This window comes from Muscardinus avellanarius (assembly GCF_963383645.1).
Source record: "Muscardinus avellanarius genome assembly, chromosome: 18".
NCBI lineage: Eukaryota > Metazoa > Chordata > Mammalia > Rodentia > Gliridae > Muscardinus > Muscardinus avellanarius.
Genome location: NC_137804.1, coordinates 38,054,288 through 38,071,356, shown reverse-complemented (window position 1 = coordinate 38,071,356; position 17,069 = coordinate 38,054,288). Strand labels below are relative to the sequence as shown.

At 53.7% G+C, this 17,069-nt stretch overlaps 1 protein-coding gene across 1 annotated transcript in view; it reads left to right on the top strand.

Annotated features, from left to right (window-relative positions):
• Positions 1–17,069, top strand: part of CACNA1A (calcium voltage-gated channel subunit alpha1 A) — a gene marked incomplete at its 3' end in the record, with an annotated part of 264,971 nt that overhangs the window by 193,399 nt on the left and 54,503 nt on the right. The window contains exons 24-26 of the mRNA XM_080715384.1: positions 2,805–2,864; positions 3,677–3,783; positions 14,323–14,422. Coding sequence (XP_080571510.1) covers positions 2,805–2,864; positions 3,677–3,783; positions 14,323–14,422 — 267 coding nt within the window. The remainder of the gene's footprint in view (positions 1–2,804; positions 2,865–3,676; positions 3,784–14,322; positions 14,423–17,069) is intronic.

Sequence of the window (17,069 nt, the reverse complement as noted above, 5' to 3'; positions counted from 1 at the left end):
ATCTGCGCACAGACCCATTTATTAAGCACTTGCTGTGTAACAGACACAAGCCCAGGCACGTGCCGGCTTTGCGTGTGTGTGTGTGTGTGTGTGTGTGTGTGTGTGCGTGCGCGCGCGCACATAGTACTAGGGATGGAACCCAGGGGCCTTCTACCTCCAGGCCACACTGAACCCTGTGTTATTTTTTATTTGGGAACCAGGTATGAGTAATTGCTGAGAATGGCCTTGAACCTGTGATCCTCCAGTCTCAGCCTCCAAGCTACCGGATTCCAGGCCTGGGCCACCACGCCCAGCTCTTATTTTATTTTTGAAACAGGGTGTTGCTAAGTAACTGAGGATGGCCTTGAACCTACAATCCTCCTACCTCAGCCTTCCAAGTCCTGAGATTACAGGTGTGTACCATCATGCCCAGCTGGCTTGCAGTGTAAGAGAGAGAGAGAGAGAGAGAGAGAGAGAGAGAGAGTGTGTGTGTGTGTGTGTGTGTGTAGTGCTGGGGATTGAACCCAGGGGTGCCATAACACTAAGTTACACCACCAGTCCTTTTTTTTTTTTTTTTTTTTTTTTTTTTTGCGGTACTGGGGATGGAACCTGGGGCATTCTGCCTTGAGCTACACCCCCAGACCAATTTTTTCTTTATTTTCTTGAAACAGGGTCTCACTGAGCTGCAAAGAGTCTCACTAAGTAGTTGAGGCTGTCTGTGAACCTCTATCCTCCTGTCTCAGCCTCCCGAATGCTAGGATTACAAGCGTGCGCCATCATGCCCGGCTTCCTGCTGTATCTTATTTAATCCTCACAAAAGCCCCAGCAGGGGCCCCTGTTCGACAGATGGGGAAACTGAGGCTGGGGGAGTGAGAGAGGCGGTGCCAAGTGACCTGATCGGGGTTACAGAGCAGAGTCCACCTCCACGCTCCCCACCGCTCACACAGTTTCCCTTCATCACCTGCAATTATTGAGCGCCCACTGTGTGCTGGGCTGGGCAGGCAAGGCCCTCTGAGGCCTGCCAAGAAGAAAGGAGGGCTTGCAGAGTGCAGAAGGGGAAACTAAGACCCCCCAGGCCAGTGCCACCTTCCCTGGCCCTATCCCAGGTCTGCAGGCCACTGGGCGGCCCTGGCTAAATGGCTCAGGACCCTGGGGTCCTGTCTCTCAAGCCGCCTCCAGGCCCACCGGCTCCCCAGGCCTGGCGGCTCCCCCAGGGACCTGAGGCAGGAGATGGAAGGAAATTACTAGAACACAGCTCTCAGGGAGCCAGTTTCAGGCCGGGCCGCTCTAGGTTCTTTTCTGCCACCTGGCTTCTCTAGGAGCCTGGGGAGGGTCCGCAAACCCCCTGCCCGTGCCTGGAGCTGGAGAAGCCGGCTCTCTGGCAGCGCAGCCCAGGGGCGGCTCCAGAGCTGTAGGAAGCCCACGTCAGGACCAGCCCCTCAGAGCGAGCGTCCCCTCCCGGATCTAGGTTGCAGTGGGAACTGCTTTCTTTGTTTTTTTGTTTTTTATTTTGTTTTTGTTTTTGTTGTTTTTTGGTGGTACTGGGGTTCCTAGATGCCCTTCTACCTCCGGGCTACACTCCCAGACCTATTTTATATTTTTTATTTGGAAACAGGGTCTCTTAAGCCAGAGAGGCTGCCTTCGAACCTGCGCGATCCTCCTGTCTCCGCCTCCCAAGCGCGGGGATTACAAGCGTGCGCCACCACGCCTGGTGAACTGCTTGCTTTAAAGTCCTCTTTTCCTAAGACAGGAGGATCGCAGGTTCCAGACCAGCCTAGGCAACTTAGTGAGACCCTGTTTCAAATTAAGAAATAAGGGCTGGGTGTGTTGGCTCAAGTCAGTAGGATCGCAGGTTCAAGGCTAACCTCAGCAATTTAGCAAGCCCCTCAGCAACTTAATGAGACCCTGTTTCAAACTAAAAAATAAAATACAGCTGAGGGAGTCACTCAAAGGTAGAAAGCCCCCTGGGTTCAATCTCCAGTACCACAAAATAATAATAATAATAATAATAATAATAATAATAATTAATAATATATACAGACACACATACATACATGCATAATGGGCTGGGGTAGCCAGGCATGGTGGCACACACCTATAATCCCAGTTCCTGGGAGGCTGAAACAGGAGGATCGCAGGTTTGCCGCCAGCTTCAGCTACTTAGTGAGGCTCTCCGGAACTTAGTGACACCCTGTTTCAAAATAAAGAATAAAAAATAGGGCTGGAAGCCGGGCGTGGTGGTGCATGCTTGTAACCCCAGCATTCGGGAGGCTGAGACCGGAGGATCACGGTTCAGCTACTTAGTGAGGGCCTCTGCAACTCAGTGAGACCCGGTTTCAAAATAAAGAATAAAAAAATAGGGCAGAGGGTGTAGCTCAGAGGTAGAATACCCCTGGGTTCCATCTCCAGACCCGCAAAAAAAAAAAAAAAAAAATAGGGCTGGGGGTATGGCTCGGAGGTAGGTAGAATGCCCCTGGGTTCAATCTCCCACACCTAAAAAAAAAAGGAAAGGTGCATAAGCTTAGAGATAGACCGCCCTGGGTCCAAGCTCCAGGACCCCCTTGAGTGATTTGATAGGGTTTGCTGCCATCTGCTGGAGGGTTTCGTGCAGAACCGGCCGGCCTCCAAGATGTGAGCAGGGCAGGAAGGGCTTTTGTGCAGCGCCGGCTCTGCCCGATCCTGAATGGCCGACTTGCTTCCCCCGGGCGGGAATCTGCGCCCCGGGGACTTGGCTGGGCCTCGCCCGCCCGCCGGGGGCCATCGCAGGATTTACCGGGAGCGCTGCCGAGCTCGCTACTGACCCGCGCTCCCTCTGTCCGCTGCAGGTGCTGCGATACTTTGACTACGTTTTTACGGGCGTCTTTACCTTTGAGATGGTGATCAAGGTGAGTGCAGGGAGCCAGCGCCCGCGGGGTGCTGGGCCCTGGAGACCCTCCTGGCAGACGCAGGCGGCTAGGGGAGGAGGCGCCGTGGACACGTCTAAGGGGCGGGAGGGATGCACAGGGCTGCGGGCTTTGGCTGCGGAGCCAGCGGGGTCTCCGCTCGGTGCCCACCGGCGCCCCCTGGCGGCCGTGGGGAGGATAGCCTGGGGAGAGGGGGCCTCAGGTGGCGAGGGGGCAGGCGGGGCGTTCCCAGAGGGATGGAAGTGCGCCCCTCGGGAGGGGGGAAGGTGGAGCCCACAGAGGTTTCCCACCACGTGAGGTCCTGAGGTCCGAGATAAAAGGCGTGAAGGGTACCCAGCGGTTAGGCTTAAGGAACAGCCAATCAGTGAGGTGCGGCGGCGCACTCCTGGAATCCCAGGATTTGGGAGGCTGAGACCGGAGGATCAAAGGTTCCAGGCCAGTCTCAGCCGCTGGGCGAGGCCCTCAGCAACTTGGCCGGACCCTGTTTCAAAATAAAAAGGGAGGCCCGGGCGCGGTGGGCACGCTTGTCATCCCAGCATTCGGGAGGCAGAGACCGGAGGATCGCGGTTCGCGGACAGCCTCGGCTACTTAGTGAGGCCCTCTGCAACTCAGTGAGACTGTTTCCAAATAAAGAATAAAAAATAGGGCAGGGGGTGTAGCTCTGAGGGTTCCCTCTCCAGTACCACAAAATAAATAAGTAAATAAATAAATACAGCCAACCCATGCTCTGGGCTAGGTCCGGGGCCACCGGCTGGCCCCCCCAGGGTGAGCTCCCCAGCCTTCTCCTTCCACAGATGATCGACCTGGGCCTCGTCCTGCACCAGGGTGCCTACTTCCGCGACCTCTGGAACATTCTGGACTTCATAGTGGTCAGTGGGGCCCTGGTGGCCTTTGCCTTCACGTAAGTCTCCACTCGGGGCTCAGCCTGCCTCTCAGCCCCGGCCCCGCCGGCCTGCGGGACCGGGCCGGGCTCTCAGGGTGAGCCGGGTGCGGCGCGGGCGTGGGGGCAGCATGCGGCCGGGAGAGCCCCGGCTTTCTGCATGACCGCCATGGAGGCCGAGGGCGGCCGCCCCTCCTGGCGCAGCAACCGGCGCCGCCTCTTGCTCTGCCGCTTCCGTAGACCAGCCCCGCCGCCATCTCATCGCCCTCTCACCAGCTCCGACAAGCCGCTGTCTCTTTGGGGTGCCCCTAAAAAGACAATCAGAGAGTGGGTGTGCATGCGGATACCCGCCCCGCTGTGGACCCGGTGACCCCCGTGTGACCCCCCTCTGCTGTCCTGAGACGGCCCCTGCAGGCTCTGGTCATCATGGCAACCCAAGAGGTGCCCAGTGGTAGCCAGGAGACGGGGGCGGGGTGGAGCAGCCAGGCCCAAGATGATTTGGGCAGCCCGCGGAAAGCGGCGTCCAAATCCGGGGCGGCCATTTCAAGAGGGCGCCTTAAACTTGGCCAGCCATTCCCAGATGATGCCCGAGTTCTGGGCGGCCATCCCCAAATGGCACCTGAGTGCTGGTCAGCCATTTCAAAATGGCGCCCACCTTCCAGCTAGCTACCCCAGACAGTGCCCAAAGGCTGAGCGCTCCAACTACGCGCATCCGTTTCAAGATGGCGCTCCAGGGCTTGGTGGGCATTCCAAGGTGATGCCTCCTCTGGATGGCCACGCCAAAAGACACCTGAGGCCTGGCCATCCATTCCAAGGTGGCGCCCACCCACTTCTGGGCAGCCACTTCAAGATGGCACCCTTTTTCTGGACATGTGTTCCAAAGATGGTGCCCACGGGCTGAGCAGCCATTCCAAGATGGCACCTGGATTCTGGGTGGACATCTCAAGATGGCACCCTCATCCTGGGCGTCCATTCTGGGACAGTGCCCAGGGCTGAACAGCCACGAGCCCTTAGGGCCCTGGCAGTAACTGAGAGTTCTTGGCTCACATCATGGATACTGGTAGTAGGTTCAAAGAGCTAATAAGCTCCGAACACAGAAAGAGTGTCTGCTCTAGTTACACGTGCTAACCCTGGAGGGAGGGGCTCCTGGGCCTGGGGACGGCACCCCCCCCCCCGACACCCCTGTGCCCCACACACCACCAGGCCCATTCCAACTCAAGGGCCAAAGGAAGGCATGTCAGATTCTCCCCTAAGCCCAGCAAGGCCAGCGGCTTTACCAGAGCAGGACTGTCTGCGTCCCCAGGCCTCAGAGTCGGTGGAGACGGCCTGACTGTGGAGCCGATCACAGCCCTGACCTGGCCAGGCACCCCTTCATCCTCCAGGCACCCCTCCATCCTCCAGGCACCCCTCCATCCTCCAGGCATCCCTCCATCCTCCAGGCACCCCTCCATCCTCCAGGCACCCCTCCATCCTCCAGGCACCCCTCCATCCTCCACACATCCCTCCATCCTCCACGCACTCCTTCACGTATTCCTTTCTCTCTTCCCTTTCTTCCACCCTGTCTCCTTTCCTCTTTCTTCTTTTTTCCCTCCCCTTCCTCTCTCTCCCTCTTTTTGAAGTAATTGAGTATTTAGTTGACTATTAGAGCAATCGGAGAGATTGTTTAATAATGATACCATCCAGGCCTGGTGGTACATCCTGCAAGTGTAGTAGTTGGAAGGCTGTGACAGAAGGAACACAGATTTGAGACCAGCCTCCCCAACTTAGCGAGACTGTTTCAAAATAAAAAATAACTAAGGCTCAAGGGAGAATACCCCTGAGTTCATACCTAGCACCACAACAGTAACGATGTCGGTGACAGTAATCAGGAAGCGTAGCAGCAGCGTCGTTCCGGTGTTCTGCAGGAAGCCCAGAGCGTGGCAGCACACAGCCGTACGCTAGTACTTGAGGCTGAGGCAGCAGATTGCAGTTCAAGGCCAGCCTGGGCAAGTATTAAGACGGTCTCAAAATGAAAGCTAAACAGGGCTAAGCCTGTAGCTCAGTGGTAGAGCACCCCTGGATTCAATCCTTAGTAACACACACAAAAAAAATAAAAATGCCCGGCAAATTAGGGAGAAAATATTTCCACAAATAAGGAGTTGGTGTCCTTATTATATAAAAAGCAGTTGTAAATTAATAAGAAAATTAAACCTCAATAAATAATAAAGGATACAAAAAGAAATTTCACAGAATACTGATATCTAATGAGAATACAGGGAGGTGAACCTTATTGGAGTTCAGAAAAATGTAAAATAAAAATAAGAATTAGTTACCTATGAAGTTAGCACATTTTTTTTCAAAAACAAAAATAAAAGCGTAGTGCCTATAATCCCAGTACTTGGGAGAATAAAACAGGAGGATCACAGATTTGAGGCTAGCCTCAGCAACTTAGCAAGGTCCTCAACAAGACCTTGATTCAAAACAAAAATTTAAAAAGGTCTGGGAGTGCAGCTCAGAGGTAGAATGTCCTGGTTTCAATCTCTAGTACCAAAAAAAAAAAAAAAAAAAAAAAAAAGCTGGTAACACTTAGTGTACATGAGAATTTCATTCTTCCTCCTTCATCTGTTTAAGCAGAGTCTGGGGGCAGGGACGGGGACCATGCAAGATCTCAAGAAAATCCAAATTCTGAAAAGCCAGAACTTTTGACCACTCTTAATCTGGAGTGAGTCCATATCCTGCAGAAGTCACCTAAGCAGAGGTCAGCGCGGCTCTCCCATCTCCTCCCCGCACTCTGGAGCCGCTTTCTCCTCCTTCCTCTCTTCCCTTTTTCCCCTCCTCCTCCTCCTCCTCCTCCTCCTCCTCCTCCTCCTCCTCCTCCTCCTCCTCTCTCCCTCTCTTTCTCTCTCTCTCTCTCTGTATCTCTCCTCTACTACTTCTCTTTGCACCTTTCAAGTCACCAGACGTTCTGTCTATTCCTCCCCATCTGTCTCTCCTCCTCCGCCCTGTGTCTCTGCCTATGACTCTGACACTGCCTCCGCCTGGCCCCACCATGGTCTGATCCAGAGAGCCCAGGACAGAGGGCAGCTCAGGCAGGACTCCGCTTCCCTGAATCCTCTGGGACAGGGTCTGTCCAGCAGCCCCCAGTCTCCCCGGGCTCCAGGCTCAGGTGCAGCTCTGAGCTGGGGCGGGGTGCCTCTGCAGGTCCTCAGGACCACGAGCACAGGGTCTCCGCCTCTCAGCTCACTCCCCAGCTTTCCTCCTGGACATGCCTGGACACTAGGAGAGGCTGGGCGCAGAGGCTCACCCTGTAATCCCAGTACTTGGGAGGTGTGAGGATCTCAGGTCTGAGGCCAGCCTCAGCAAATTAGCAAGACCCTGTTTCACATCAATTATAAAGGCAGGCGTGGCGGCACACGCTTGTAATCCCAGTACTCGAGAGGCTGAGATCGTAGGTTCGAAGCCAGCTTCAGAAACTTAGCAAAGCCCTCTGCAACTTAGTGAAACCCTGTTTCCAAATAAGGAAGAAAATAAACATGAAATAGGGCTGTGGGTGCATCTCACAGGTAGAATACCCCTGGTTTAATCCCCAATACCAAAGAAAAGCACGGCAGCACTCCCTGTTAGGCTAGTGCTTGGGAGGCTGACAGGAGGCTCCAGCTTTGAGGCCAGCCAAGAAATGTAGAGAGTTCAGCAACCTCTCAAGACCCTGTTTTCAAAAGGCCTTGCCTCTGGGGCTGGATACAGGGGACGGCAGTGTGGGGAGGCAGGGTCCCTGGGGCTGGGCTCTGTGGCCTAGACAGGGAGGGAGCCGGGCCCAGCCGCCGGCTTCTTTGTGCCCTGTGAGGCCTGGAGAACCTGGGGAAGGAGAAGAGCTGGGGGTTAACTCAAAAGGAATCTTATCCCGGCTTGGCGATGCACGCCTGTCATCCCAGTACTTGGGAGGCTGAGACAAGAGGATCACAGTCTCAAGGCCAGCCTCAGCAACTTGGCAAGGCTCTCCGCACCTTTGTGAGGGCCTGTTTCAAAATGAAAACAAAAATAAAATAGGGCTAGGGGTGTAGCTCGAAGGTAGCACACGCCTGGGTTCACCCCCAGCACCACAAAGAAAAGGAAAAATAAAAGGAAAAACAGAAGGGCTGGTGAAGGAGCCCTGCTGCCGGGCCCTGGGAAGCCAGCCCTGCGGCCCCAGAGGTGTGTCAGAGCCTCCCGGCCCCTCCACCCTCCTACACTGCGCCCGGATATCCGTGTGTGTGTGTGTGTGTGTGTGTGTGTGTGTGTGTGTGTGTGCCTGAGTGTCCTGCTCCATCCACTAACCGTGCTCTGCGTCCATGTAAACACCATTAACGCGCCATTCCACGAGCCTCCGGCCAGCATCTCACGCTCTGTGCCCATCTGCCGGGGCCGCCAACTGACATTTCTCAGCAGCTGGTGGGTCACGATCCTGCCCTCGCTGCCAAGAGTCCATCTGGAGCTGCTGCTGCTCCCCAAGGCGGGACCGCAGGCCGGTGCAGCCCGCTCAGCGCCCCCATCAAGCCGCTCCTGCATCCTCGGGAGCCACACTTCCAGGAAGCCAAAGAGGAGCCCCCGGGCCCATCCTTGAAATATAGCCCCTACTCCTAAGGCAATATTTTCTTTATGTGATGAAATGGAAAGATGAGCGTGCAACATACACACACCTGGGTTTGAGTTTCAGACGGCCGCTTCTTGGCTGTGCATTCTCAGGAAAGTCAGTGTCTCTCTCTCTCTCTCTCTGGGTTTCAGCTTCCTCATCTAGAAAATGGGCACAGTGGTACCATCTTCCTGCAGAAAATACAATGGTATTCAGAAGACCCGCGTAGAGCGCTCAAAGATCTGTCTCGCTGACAGACAGTTCCATGCTGCGGGCACTTACTTCTTAGACAGACACACTGGGGCTTGAGAGCCCCTGAGCTAGGTTATCAGAAAGGGGGAGACTGTGGGGGAAACCCGATGAAAATATTTAACCTATGTTTAAAAAAATAAATTGTGCTGGGCATGGTGGCACATGCCTGTAATCCCAGAACTTGGGAGGCTGAGACAGGAAGGTAGAAGGTTCAAGGACAGTCTCAACGAGTAGTGAGACTCATCAACCCAATGAGACCATTTCAAAGTTAAAAATAAAATAGGACCGGGGGTGTAGCTCTAAGGTAGAATACACTTGGGTTCAATCCCCAGTGCCATAAAAAATTAAATATAGACATAAAGCTGAGGGTGTAGCTTGGAGATAGAATGCCCCAGGGAGAAGGGACGGAGGCAGGAGTGACAGGCTGAGCGTGGTGGTGCGCGCCTGTAATCCCAGTCTTTGGGAGGCTGAGACAGGAGGATCACAGGTTCAAGGCCAGCCTCAGCTATGTAATAAGACTTTCAGCAACCTAGTGAGGCCCTGTTTGAAATTTTTTAAAATTATTTTTACATAGTTTACAATACGGCTCAGAGGTAGAATTCCCCTAGGTTCGCCAGGAGAGAGAGAAAGAGAGAGAAGTTGTTTAGGAAAGATGGAAGGAAATAGACCAGGGATGGTGGTGTTCACCTGTGGTCTCAGCTACTCCTGAGGCGAGGCAAGAGGATCTCTAGAGCTCAAGAATTCAAGGCCAGTCTGGGCAACCTAGCAAGACCCATCTCAAAACAATCCCTACCTTTGAGGGCATGGCAGGTGGGAAATTCTGAAGTCTCTGCTTGGCGGAGACATCTGGAATTCCAGTGGCTCGCACATCTTGCTAGCCTGGCTCCCTGGCAGGTATCAGAAGTTCATCCATCCCCACACTGAGCCTGATTCCAAAGCCGTGGCAGAGTGTGAGCGCTCTGTAGTGTGAGTGCTCCCTAGTGTGAGTGCTCTCTAGTGTGAGTGCTCCCTAGTGTGAGCTCTCTAGTGTGAGCGCTCTCTAGTGTGAGCTCTCTGTAGTGTGAGCTCTCTAGTGTGAGCGCTCTCTAGTGTGAGCTCTCTGTAGTGTGAGCGCTCTCTAGTGTGAGCTCTCTGTAGTGTGAGCGCTCTCTAGTGTGAGCTCTCTAGTGTGAGCTCTCTAGTGTGAGCTCTCTAGTGTGAGCGCTCTCTAGTGTGAGCTCTCTAGTGTGAGCTCTCTAGTGTGAGCTCTCTAGTGTGAGCGCTCTCTAGTGTGAGCGCTCTCTAGTGTGAGCTCTGTAGTGTGAGCGCTCTCTAGTGTGAGCTCTCTGTAGTGTGAGCGCTCTCTAGTGTGAGCTCTCTAGTGTGAGCGCTCTCTGTAGTGTGAGCGCTCTCTGTAGTGTGAGCACTCTCTAGTGTGAGCTCTCTAGTGTGAGCGCTCTCTAGTGTTAGCTCTCTAGTGTGAGCACTCTCTAGTGTGAGCTCTCTGTAGTGTGAGCTCTCTGTAGTGTGAGCGCTCTCTAGTGTGAGCTCTCTAGTGTGAGCTCTCTGTAGTGTGAGCGCTCTCTAGTGTGAGCTCTCTAGTGTGAGCGCTCTCTGTAGTGTGAGCTCTCTAGTGTGAGCGCTCTCTGTAGTGTGAGCTCTCTAGTGTGAGCGCTCCCTAGTGTGAGCTCTCTGTAGTGTGAGCTCTCTAGTGTGAGCGCTCTCTGGGGCCACACCTGCAGAGGATCCCCTGGCTCCTCTTGCTCCCTCCCTCGATGAAGCTTCACCAGTTCTCCTCGTTCAAACCCATAAAGCCAGGGCCCGGCTCCTGGTCCTGGGCATCAGCAGCCCCAGGGAGCAGCCTGGAGAGGTAGAGGCAGCAGCCAGATTCAAACTCAGGTCCCCTGCAGCACCCGCCTCCAGCAAGCCCAACCTTCCAATGCCAGAATTCCTGGAATAAAGAGATCCCTCCAAGCCAGGCTCAGTAGGCCATGCCTGTCATCCCAGGACCGAGGCAGGATGATTGCAGATTTGAGGCCAGACTCAACAACTTAGCAAATTCTGTACCAAAATAATGAAAAAAAAAAAAACTGGGGGTGTGGCCTGGAGGTAGACTGTCCCTGGGTTCAATCTCCAGTACAAAAAAAGAAAAAGGAGGGGGGGTTCTTGGGCTCCGGGCAGTGACTCCACGTGGCAAACACGCCTTTGCTGACCCACGATTTGGGGGCCACCCTGCTCACTGGGAATGTGGCTTCCTCAGGCGCTGGAGGGTGGCGCCCGGCCTGGCCCTGCCCGGGGCTGAGCAGGAAAGGGCTTCCAGATGGAAGGATGGACATCTTCAGGCCAGCGCGGCCTGGGGCCCGAGTCCAGGGCTGCCCGTCCCGGTGCCCGGGGCGCGGGCACACAGGTGTACGTGTGTGTACGTGTGTTCTGTGTTCTCTCTTCTGAGGCCACTCACGATCTGTCTCTCCCTTCGGCGCCACCTCACCAGGAGCAGCACACGGTAAAGTCTCTCTCGCTCTGTCTCTGTCTCGTTCTCTGCACTGGTGTAGCCATGTTGGTTTCTGGGCTTCTTTTCCGAGGCCTTGTGTTCTGTTACTGTCCTGTCACTTAAAAATGACCAGAATGTGGCCGGGCGCAGAGGGAGGCGCACGCCCGCACTCCCAGCACTTGGGAGGCTGAGTCAGGGGAATCGCAGGTTCCAGGCCAGCTTCACCACTTAGCGAGGCCCTTAGCAACTTAGTGAGACCCTGCTTCAAAATAAAAACTAAACCTGGATAGGAGACTGTCCCTGGGTTCAATCCCCAGTACTACAATAATAATTAATAATAATAATAATAATAATAATAACAACAATGATGATGAAAAAGAGGAAAAGAAAGAAAAAGAAATTAGTGTTGGGTAGGCATTGAAGATCTGCTCGAGCCCGACATGGTGGTGCGCGCGTATAATCTTAGTACTTGGGAGACTAAGACAGGAGGATCTCAGATTCAAAGGCAGTCTCAGCTACTTAATGAGACCCTGTTTCCAAATAAAAAATAAAATAGAATGCTCCTGGGTTCCATCCCCAGTACTATAAAAACAAACAAACAACAAAAAAAAAAGGCCTACTAATACCTACCAAAATTTCCTAACAGTAAAGATATCCAAAAGACACTTGCAGGAATACTGTTTTTCTATAGGATCTAGTTATTTAATTCCATGTCCCTGTTCTTCCCAAAATTACTTCAGCGGCTGTTCCAGTGAGAGTGCATCCTATATCTGGGGGCACAGCCCTAAGGACATGAGTTTTGTTTTTGTTTTTGTTTTTGTTTTTGTTTTGGTGATACTGGGGTTCCTGGAAGCCCTTCTACCTCCGGGCTACACTCCCAGACCTATTTTATATTATTTTTATTTGGAAACAGGGTCTCTTAAGCCAGCGAGGCTGACTCCGAACCAGCGCCATCCTCCTGTCTCCACCTCCCAAGCGCAGGGATTACAAGCGTGCGCCACCACGCCCAGCAGGACATGAGTTTTAAAAAAAACCTGCCAGGCATAGGGGCAAATGCCTATAATCCCAGTTCTTGGGAGGCTGAGGCAGGAGGATCTGTTTCAAGGCCAGCCTCAATTGCTTAACGAGATCCTTAGCGGCCGAGTGGGACCCTGTCTCAAAATAAAATATAAAAGGGATGAGGGTGTAGTTCAAAGGTGGAATGCCCTGGGCTCCATCCCTAGAAGGAGGGACGCAGGCAGCATTGAGGCCGCCAGCCCCTGGGGCCCTCTCTGCCTGGCAAGCTAAAGTCCAGTTCACTCTTCGTTCCCCAGCCTGTGCGAAGGAGCCGTGGGCTCCCACGTGGTTTGGAAGCACCTTGTTGCTCCTGGATGCCCAGGCCTAGCAGGGCCGGTGCCCCCGCCGCTCTGCCCCGGAGGGAACTGTGAGGTGCCAACCTAGGGACCCTCGCCTGGGTCCGTCCGTGTGTCCGGAGGGTTCACCGCTGGCGCCAGCCAAGAGACAGGAGAGAAACCAAGACTCAGTAGGAAACAGACATGCAGGAGAAAAAATCACAAATCGAGCCTTTGACAAGTTTTTTATCTAAAGCCAGAAACCAAGATAATTAGCAAATATCACTAGAGGCCGGTGGAGCCGGAGGCCGAGAGTGGAGGCCATTCGGAAAGGGAGGCTGAATTTGGACCTGGAGGACCGTGTGGTTCCGTGACAAAAGTGGACAAGGGGCCGGACGTTGGTGGACACCCTGGCATCCCAGTACTTGGGAGGCTGAGACAGGAGGATGGCAGGTTCAGAGCCAGCCTCAGCATCATAAGAGAAATAACAATACTGAAAATAGGGCTGCAGGTATAACTAGAAGTAGACTGCGCCTGGGTTCAACCCCAGTGCCACAAAAGAAAAAAAAAGGAGGAGGAGGAGCAGGGAAGGCCTTTCTACTGGTAGGAACAGGGTGTGCCATCCCGGCAAAGGCCCGAGAGCAGAGAGAAGCCGGATGGGGGCGGGGCGGGGGCAGTCAGCGTGGATTCCAGGTAAAAGTGAATTGAGGAGCCTTTATTTTGCACTTCTAAGAATTCATTGGCTCCAAAAGGCTTTCCAGGGGGACAGGGACAGGCCAGCAGCTCCGGCCACTGCGTACAGCAAAGATGCAGCTGCGAGCGCCAGGGGTGGGAGGAAGCGGGGGTGTGTGGCCGAGGTGGATGGCGGGATCTGTAAGAATGTGGGACGGCTGTCATCCCAGTACTTGGGAGGCTGAGACAAGAGGATCACAAGTTCAAGGCCAACCGTGGTAACTTAGGCTGTCGGCACCTTAGCGAGACTCTGTTTCAAAAATAAAAAATAAAACGGGGCTGAGGGTGCAGGTAGGAGGTAGAACGCCTTGGGGTGGGGACGGGCAGCTGAATAGGACTCTTCATGGTTTGGGCAACTGGGTGCGCGGTGAGTGCCATCAGCCTCGGGCCCCTGATGCCACCCGGGGTGGTGCCATGCTCTGAGGATGGGAACCGTGCCTGGCCCGAGCTGTTCCGGGGTCTCTGGGGTCTGCATGGCCAAGCTCAGACTCGGTGGACCGCAGTCTGACTTCCGTGCACCTCTGCAGCAAAGGTGGCCTCAGACAGCCTTGGAAGAATGAGACACCCTGGGAAGGCTGGCACGAGCGTCTGATGGCACACACGTGGCACCGTGCGCCAGCCTCTGGCTGCCTCCCTTCCTGTGGGCTCGGGAATGCCGAGTGGTCCTGGTGTGAAGGACCACTGAGAGGGGGCTTCCCATTCTAAGAACCCACCAAGGACATCTTTAAAGAAAGCACACAGAGCCCGGCGTGGTGCGCACCTGTGATCCCAGAACTTGGGAGGCTGAGACGGGAGTATCGCAAGTTTGAGGATAGCCTGAGCAACCTAGAGACCCTGTTTCAAAATAAAAACAAAATAGGACTGGAAATGTAGCTCAGAGGTAGAATGCCCTGGGTTCAGTCCCAGCAACACACACACACACACACACACACACACACACACACACACACACACCAAACTCGCAGACCAAGAATCGGGGTGGAGGCAGCCATGCACCCTGCTGGGTCTGGGGTCTGCTGGGGCCCAGCCGAATGGGCGAGGTCTTCCGCAAACCCTGAGACGGAACCACAGGAAGCTCTCCAGCGCCTAAGCCCACACTCAGAGAGAGGGCAGGGCTGAGTGGGGAGGGGCTGCCAGAGCTGCCCCCCGCCCAGGCTGACCTCCACCCTCTGTCCCCCACTCCGCAGTGGCAATAGCAAAGGAAAGGACATCAACACAATCAAGTCTCTCCGAGTCCTCCGGGTGCTACGACCTCTTAAAACCATCAAGCGCTTGCCGAAGCTCAAGGTGAGCCTGGGGTGGGCAGAAGGGGCGCCGTGGGCTCGCGGGCTCAGGGAGAGCACGCCGAGGGCCCGGCACATCGCGGTCTTCACGGAGGGTGTGTTTGAAATGACAAATCTCTAGCAGATGGCGGGATGTGAGCTGACGAACACTCTGGCTATTCCGGCCACTCTGCTCAGGGTTCCTTCTCTTTCGTCACATAAAACAGGCCATAGCCTTAATGGGGGGCTTGGTTTCTTGTTCTGTATAACCTGTAACTTGGTTATCGAGGCCCCAGTAGCTTCAGTCCAAAGTAGCCAGAACCAGCATTTCCCAAAAGCTCATCATTCCGGCCGGGCGAGGTGGCGCACGCTTGTAATCCCAGTATGTGGGAGGCTGAGACAGGAGGATCGCAGGCTCAAAGCCAGCCTCAGCTACACAGCGAGGCTCTCAGAAACCTAGTGAGACCCTGTTTCTAAATAAACAAGCTGGGCGTGGTGGCGCACGCTTGTAATCCCTGCGCTTGGGAGGCGGAGACAGGAGGATCGCGCAGGTTCAAAGCCAGCCGCACTGGCTTAAGAGACCCTGTTTCCAAATTTAAAAATATATATAAAATAGGTCTGGGAGTGTAGCCCGGAGGTGGAAGGGTTCCATCCCCAATACAGAAAGAAAGAAAGAAAGAAAGAAAGAAAGAAAGAAAGAAAGAAAGAAAGAAAGAGAAAAAGAAAGAATTGGGCTGGGGCTATAGCTTGAAGCAGAATGGTCCTGGGTTCAGATCTCTAGTACCAGAAAGAAAAAAAAAGCTCATTATTTAGGAAGGCAGGAAAGAGAAAAGAAAAGAAAGAAGAAAGGAAAAGAAAGAGAGAGGGAGCTGGATGTGATGGTGTACGCCTGTAATCCTCATAGCGGCCAGCTTCAGCTACTCAGTGAGGCCCTCTGCAACTTAGTGAGACCCTGTTCCAAACAAAATAAGAAAATTGGGCTGAGGGTATAGCTCAGAGGTAGAATGCTCCTGGGTTCAATCCCCAGTACCACCAAAAACAAACCAAAAAAATTAGGGGAAAAGGGCTGCCTGCCAAAGGCTTTGAGCACAGCTACCTGCCCACTCTTGGTTCAAAAGGGACGGCACCAATGGTGAACATTAACACAGTAACAGCCACGCAGGACTGACTTTCTCCTACAAGCAAAAGGACTGAAAGGGACCGAGGGCGTGTTACCGTGTGGTTCCTGCCAGGCTCCCGTCTCTGAAGTGTCATCCCAGGACTTGGGAGGCTGAGACAGGAATCGCAGATTTGAGACCAGTGTGCGGTAATTTAGCAAGACCCTGTCTCAAAGTAAAAACTAAAAAGGGCTGGGGCTGAAGGGCAAAGTAGGCTACCCCTGGATTCAACCCCAGTACCCTCAAAACCAAAAAATGCTGGGTAAGGCAGCCGCTTCTCTGAGCCTGTCCAGGTTAAGCGTATGGCTTTTCAGGGCAAGAGAGAAAGGAGAAGTCGATGCCTATTCTATTTTTGTTTTTGGTCCTTGGGATTGAATCTACCAGGGGCTTTCTACCTCCAAGATATACCCCCGGTTCTCATTTTAATTTTTGAAACAGGATCTCACTAAGGTCCTCAGTCTCTCTAAGTTACTGAGGCTGGTCTCGAACCTGTGACCCTCCTATCTCGGCCTCGCAAGTACTGGGATGACAGAAGCGGGCCAGCACGTGTGGCTCTGCCGGTTAACTGTGTGTCCCCGGCACATGCGGTCCCTGTTCTTTCTTGGCTGGAATTGTGGTCTCCTCCTTGAGCAGTGGGTGGTGTTTGTGTGTGTGTGTGTGTGTGTGTGTGTGTGTGTGTGTGTGTGTGTTACTAGAGATTGAACCCAGGAGCATTCTACCTCTGAGATACAACCTCAGCCCTATTTTTTTTTTTTTCTGGAAACAGGTTCTCACTAAGTTGCAGAGAGCCCCACGAGGTCACCAAGGGAGGCTGCGAACCTCCAATCCTCCTGTCTCAGCCTCCCAAGCACTGGGATTACAGGTGTGCGCCACCACACCTGGCTTATTTTTTTTATGTTGAAACAGGGTCTCACTAAGTTGCGGAGGGCATTGCTAAGTTACTGAGGCGGATCTCAAACCAGTGACCCTCCTATCTCCGTCTCCCAAGTTCTGGGATTCCAGGCATGTGCCACCATGTCCAGCCCTCCTATAGATCTTAAATCATCTCTAGGTGACTTAGAATACCTACTACAGTGTAAACGCTGCGGACATAGTTGTTATAGTATATTATTTAGAGAATAAAATGAAGACAAAAGTCTGTACACCAGGCGTGGGGGTCAGCGCCTGGAATCCCAGTACTTGGGAGGCTGAGAGAGGAGGTTTGAAGGTTCAAGACCAGTCTCAGCTACTTAGTGAGGCTTCATCAATTTAATGAGACCTTGTTTCCAAATAAAAAATAAAATAGGGTTTGGGGGTGTAGCTCGGAGGTAGAACACCCCTGGGTTCCACCCCCAGTATCCTCCAAAAAGCATTTTTAAAGGGCTGGGGTGTAGCTCAGTGGTAGAATGTCCCTGTGTTTAATCTCAAGTGAAGGAGATTGAGTACAAGTGAAGGAGAAGAGAAAAAGGTGAGCCTCGCACCCAGTGCTGGGGAGCTGAGACAGGAGGGTCACAGGTTCAAAACCAGCCTCGGCAA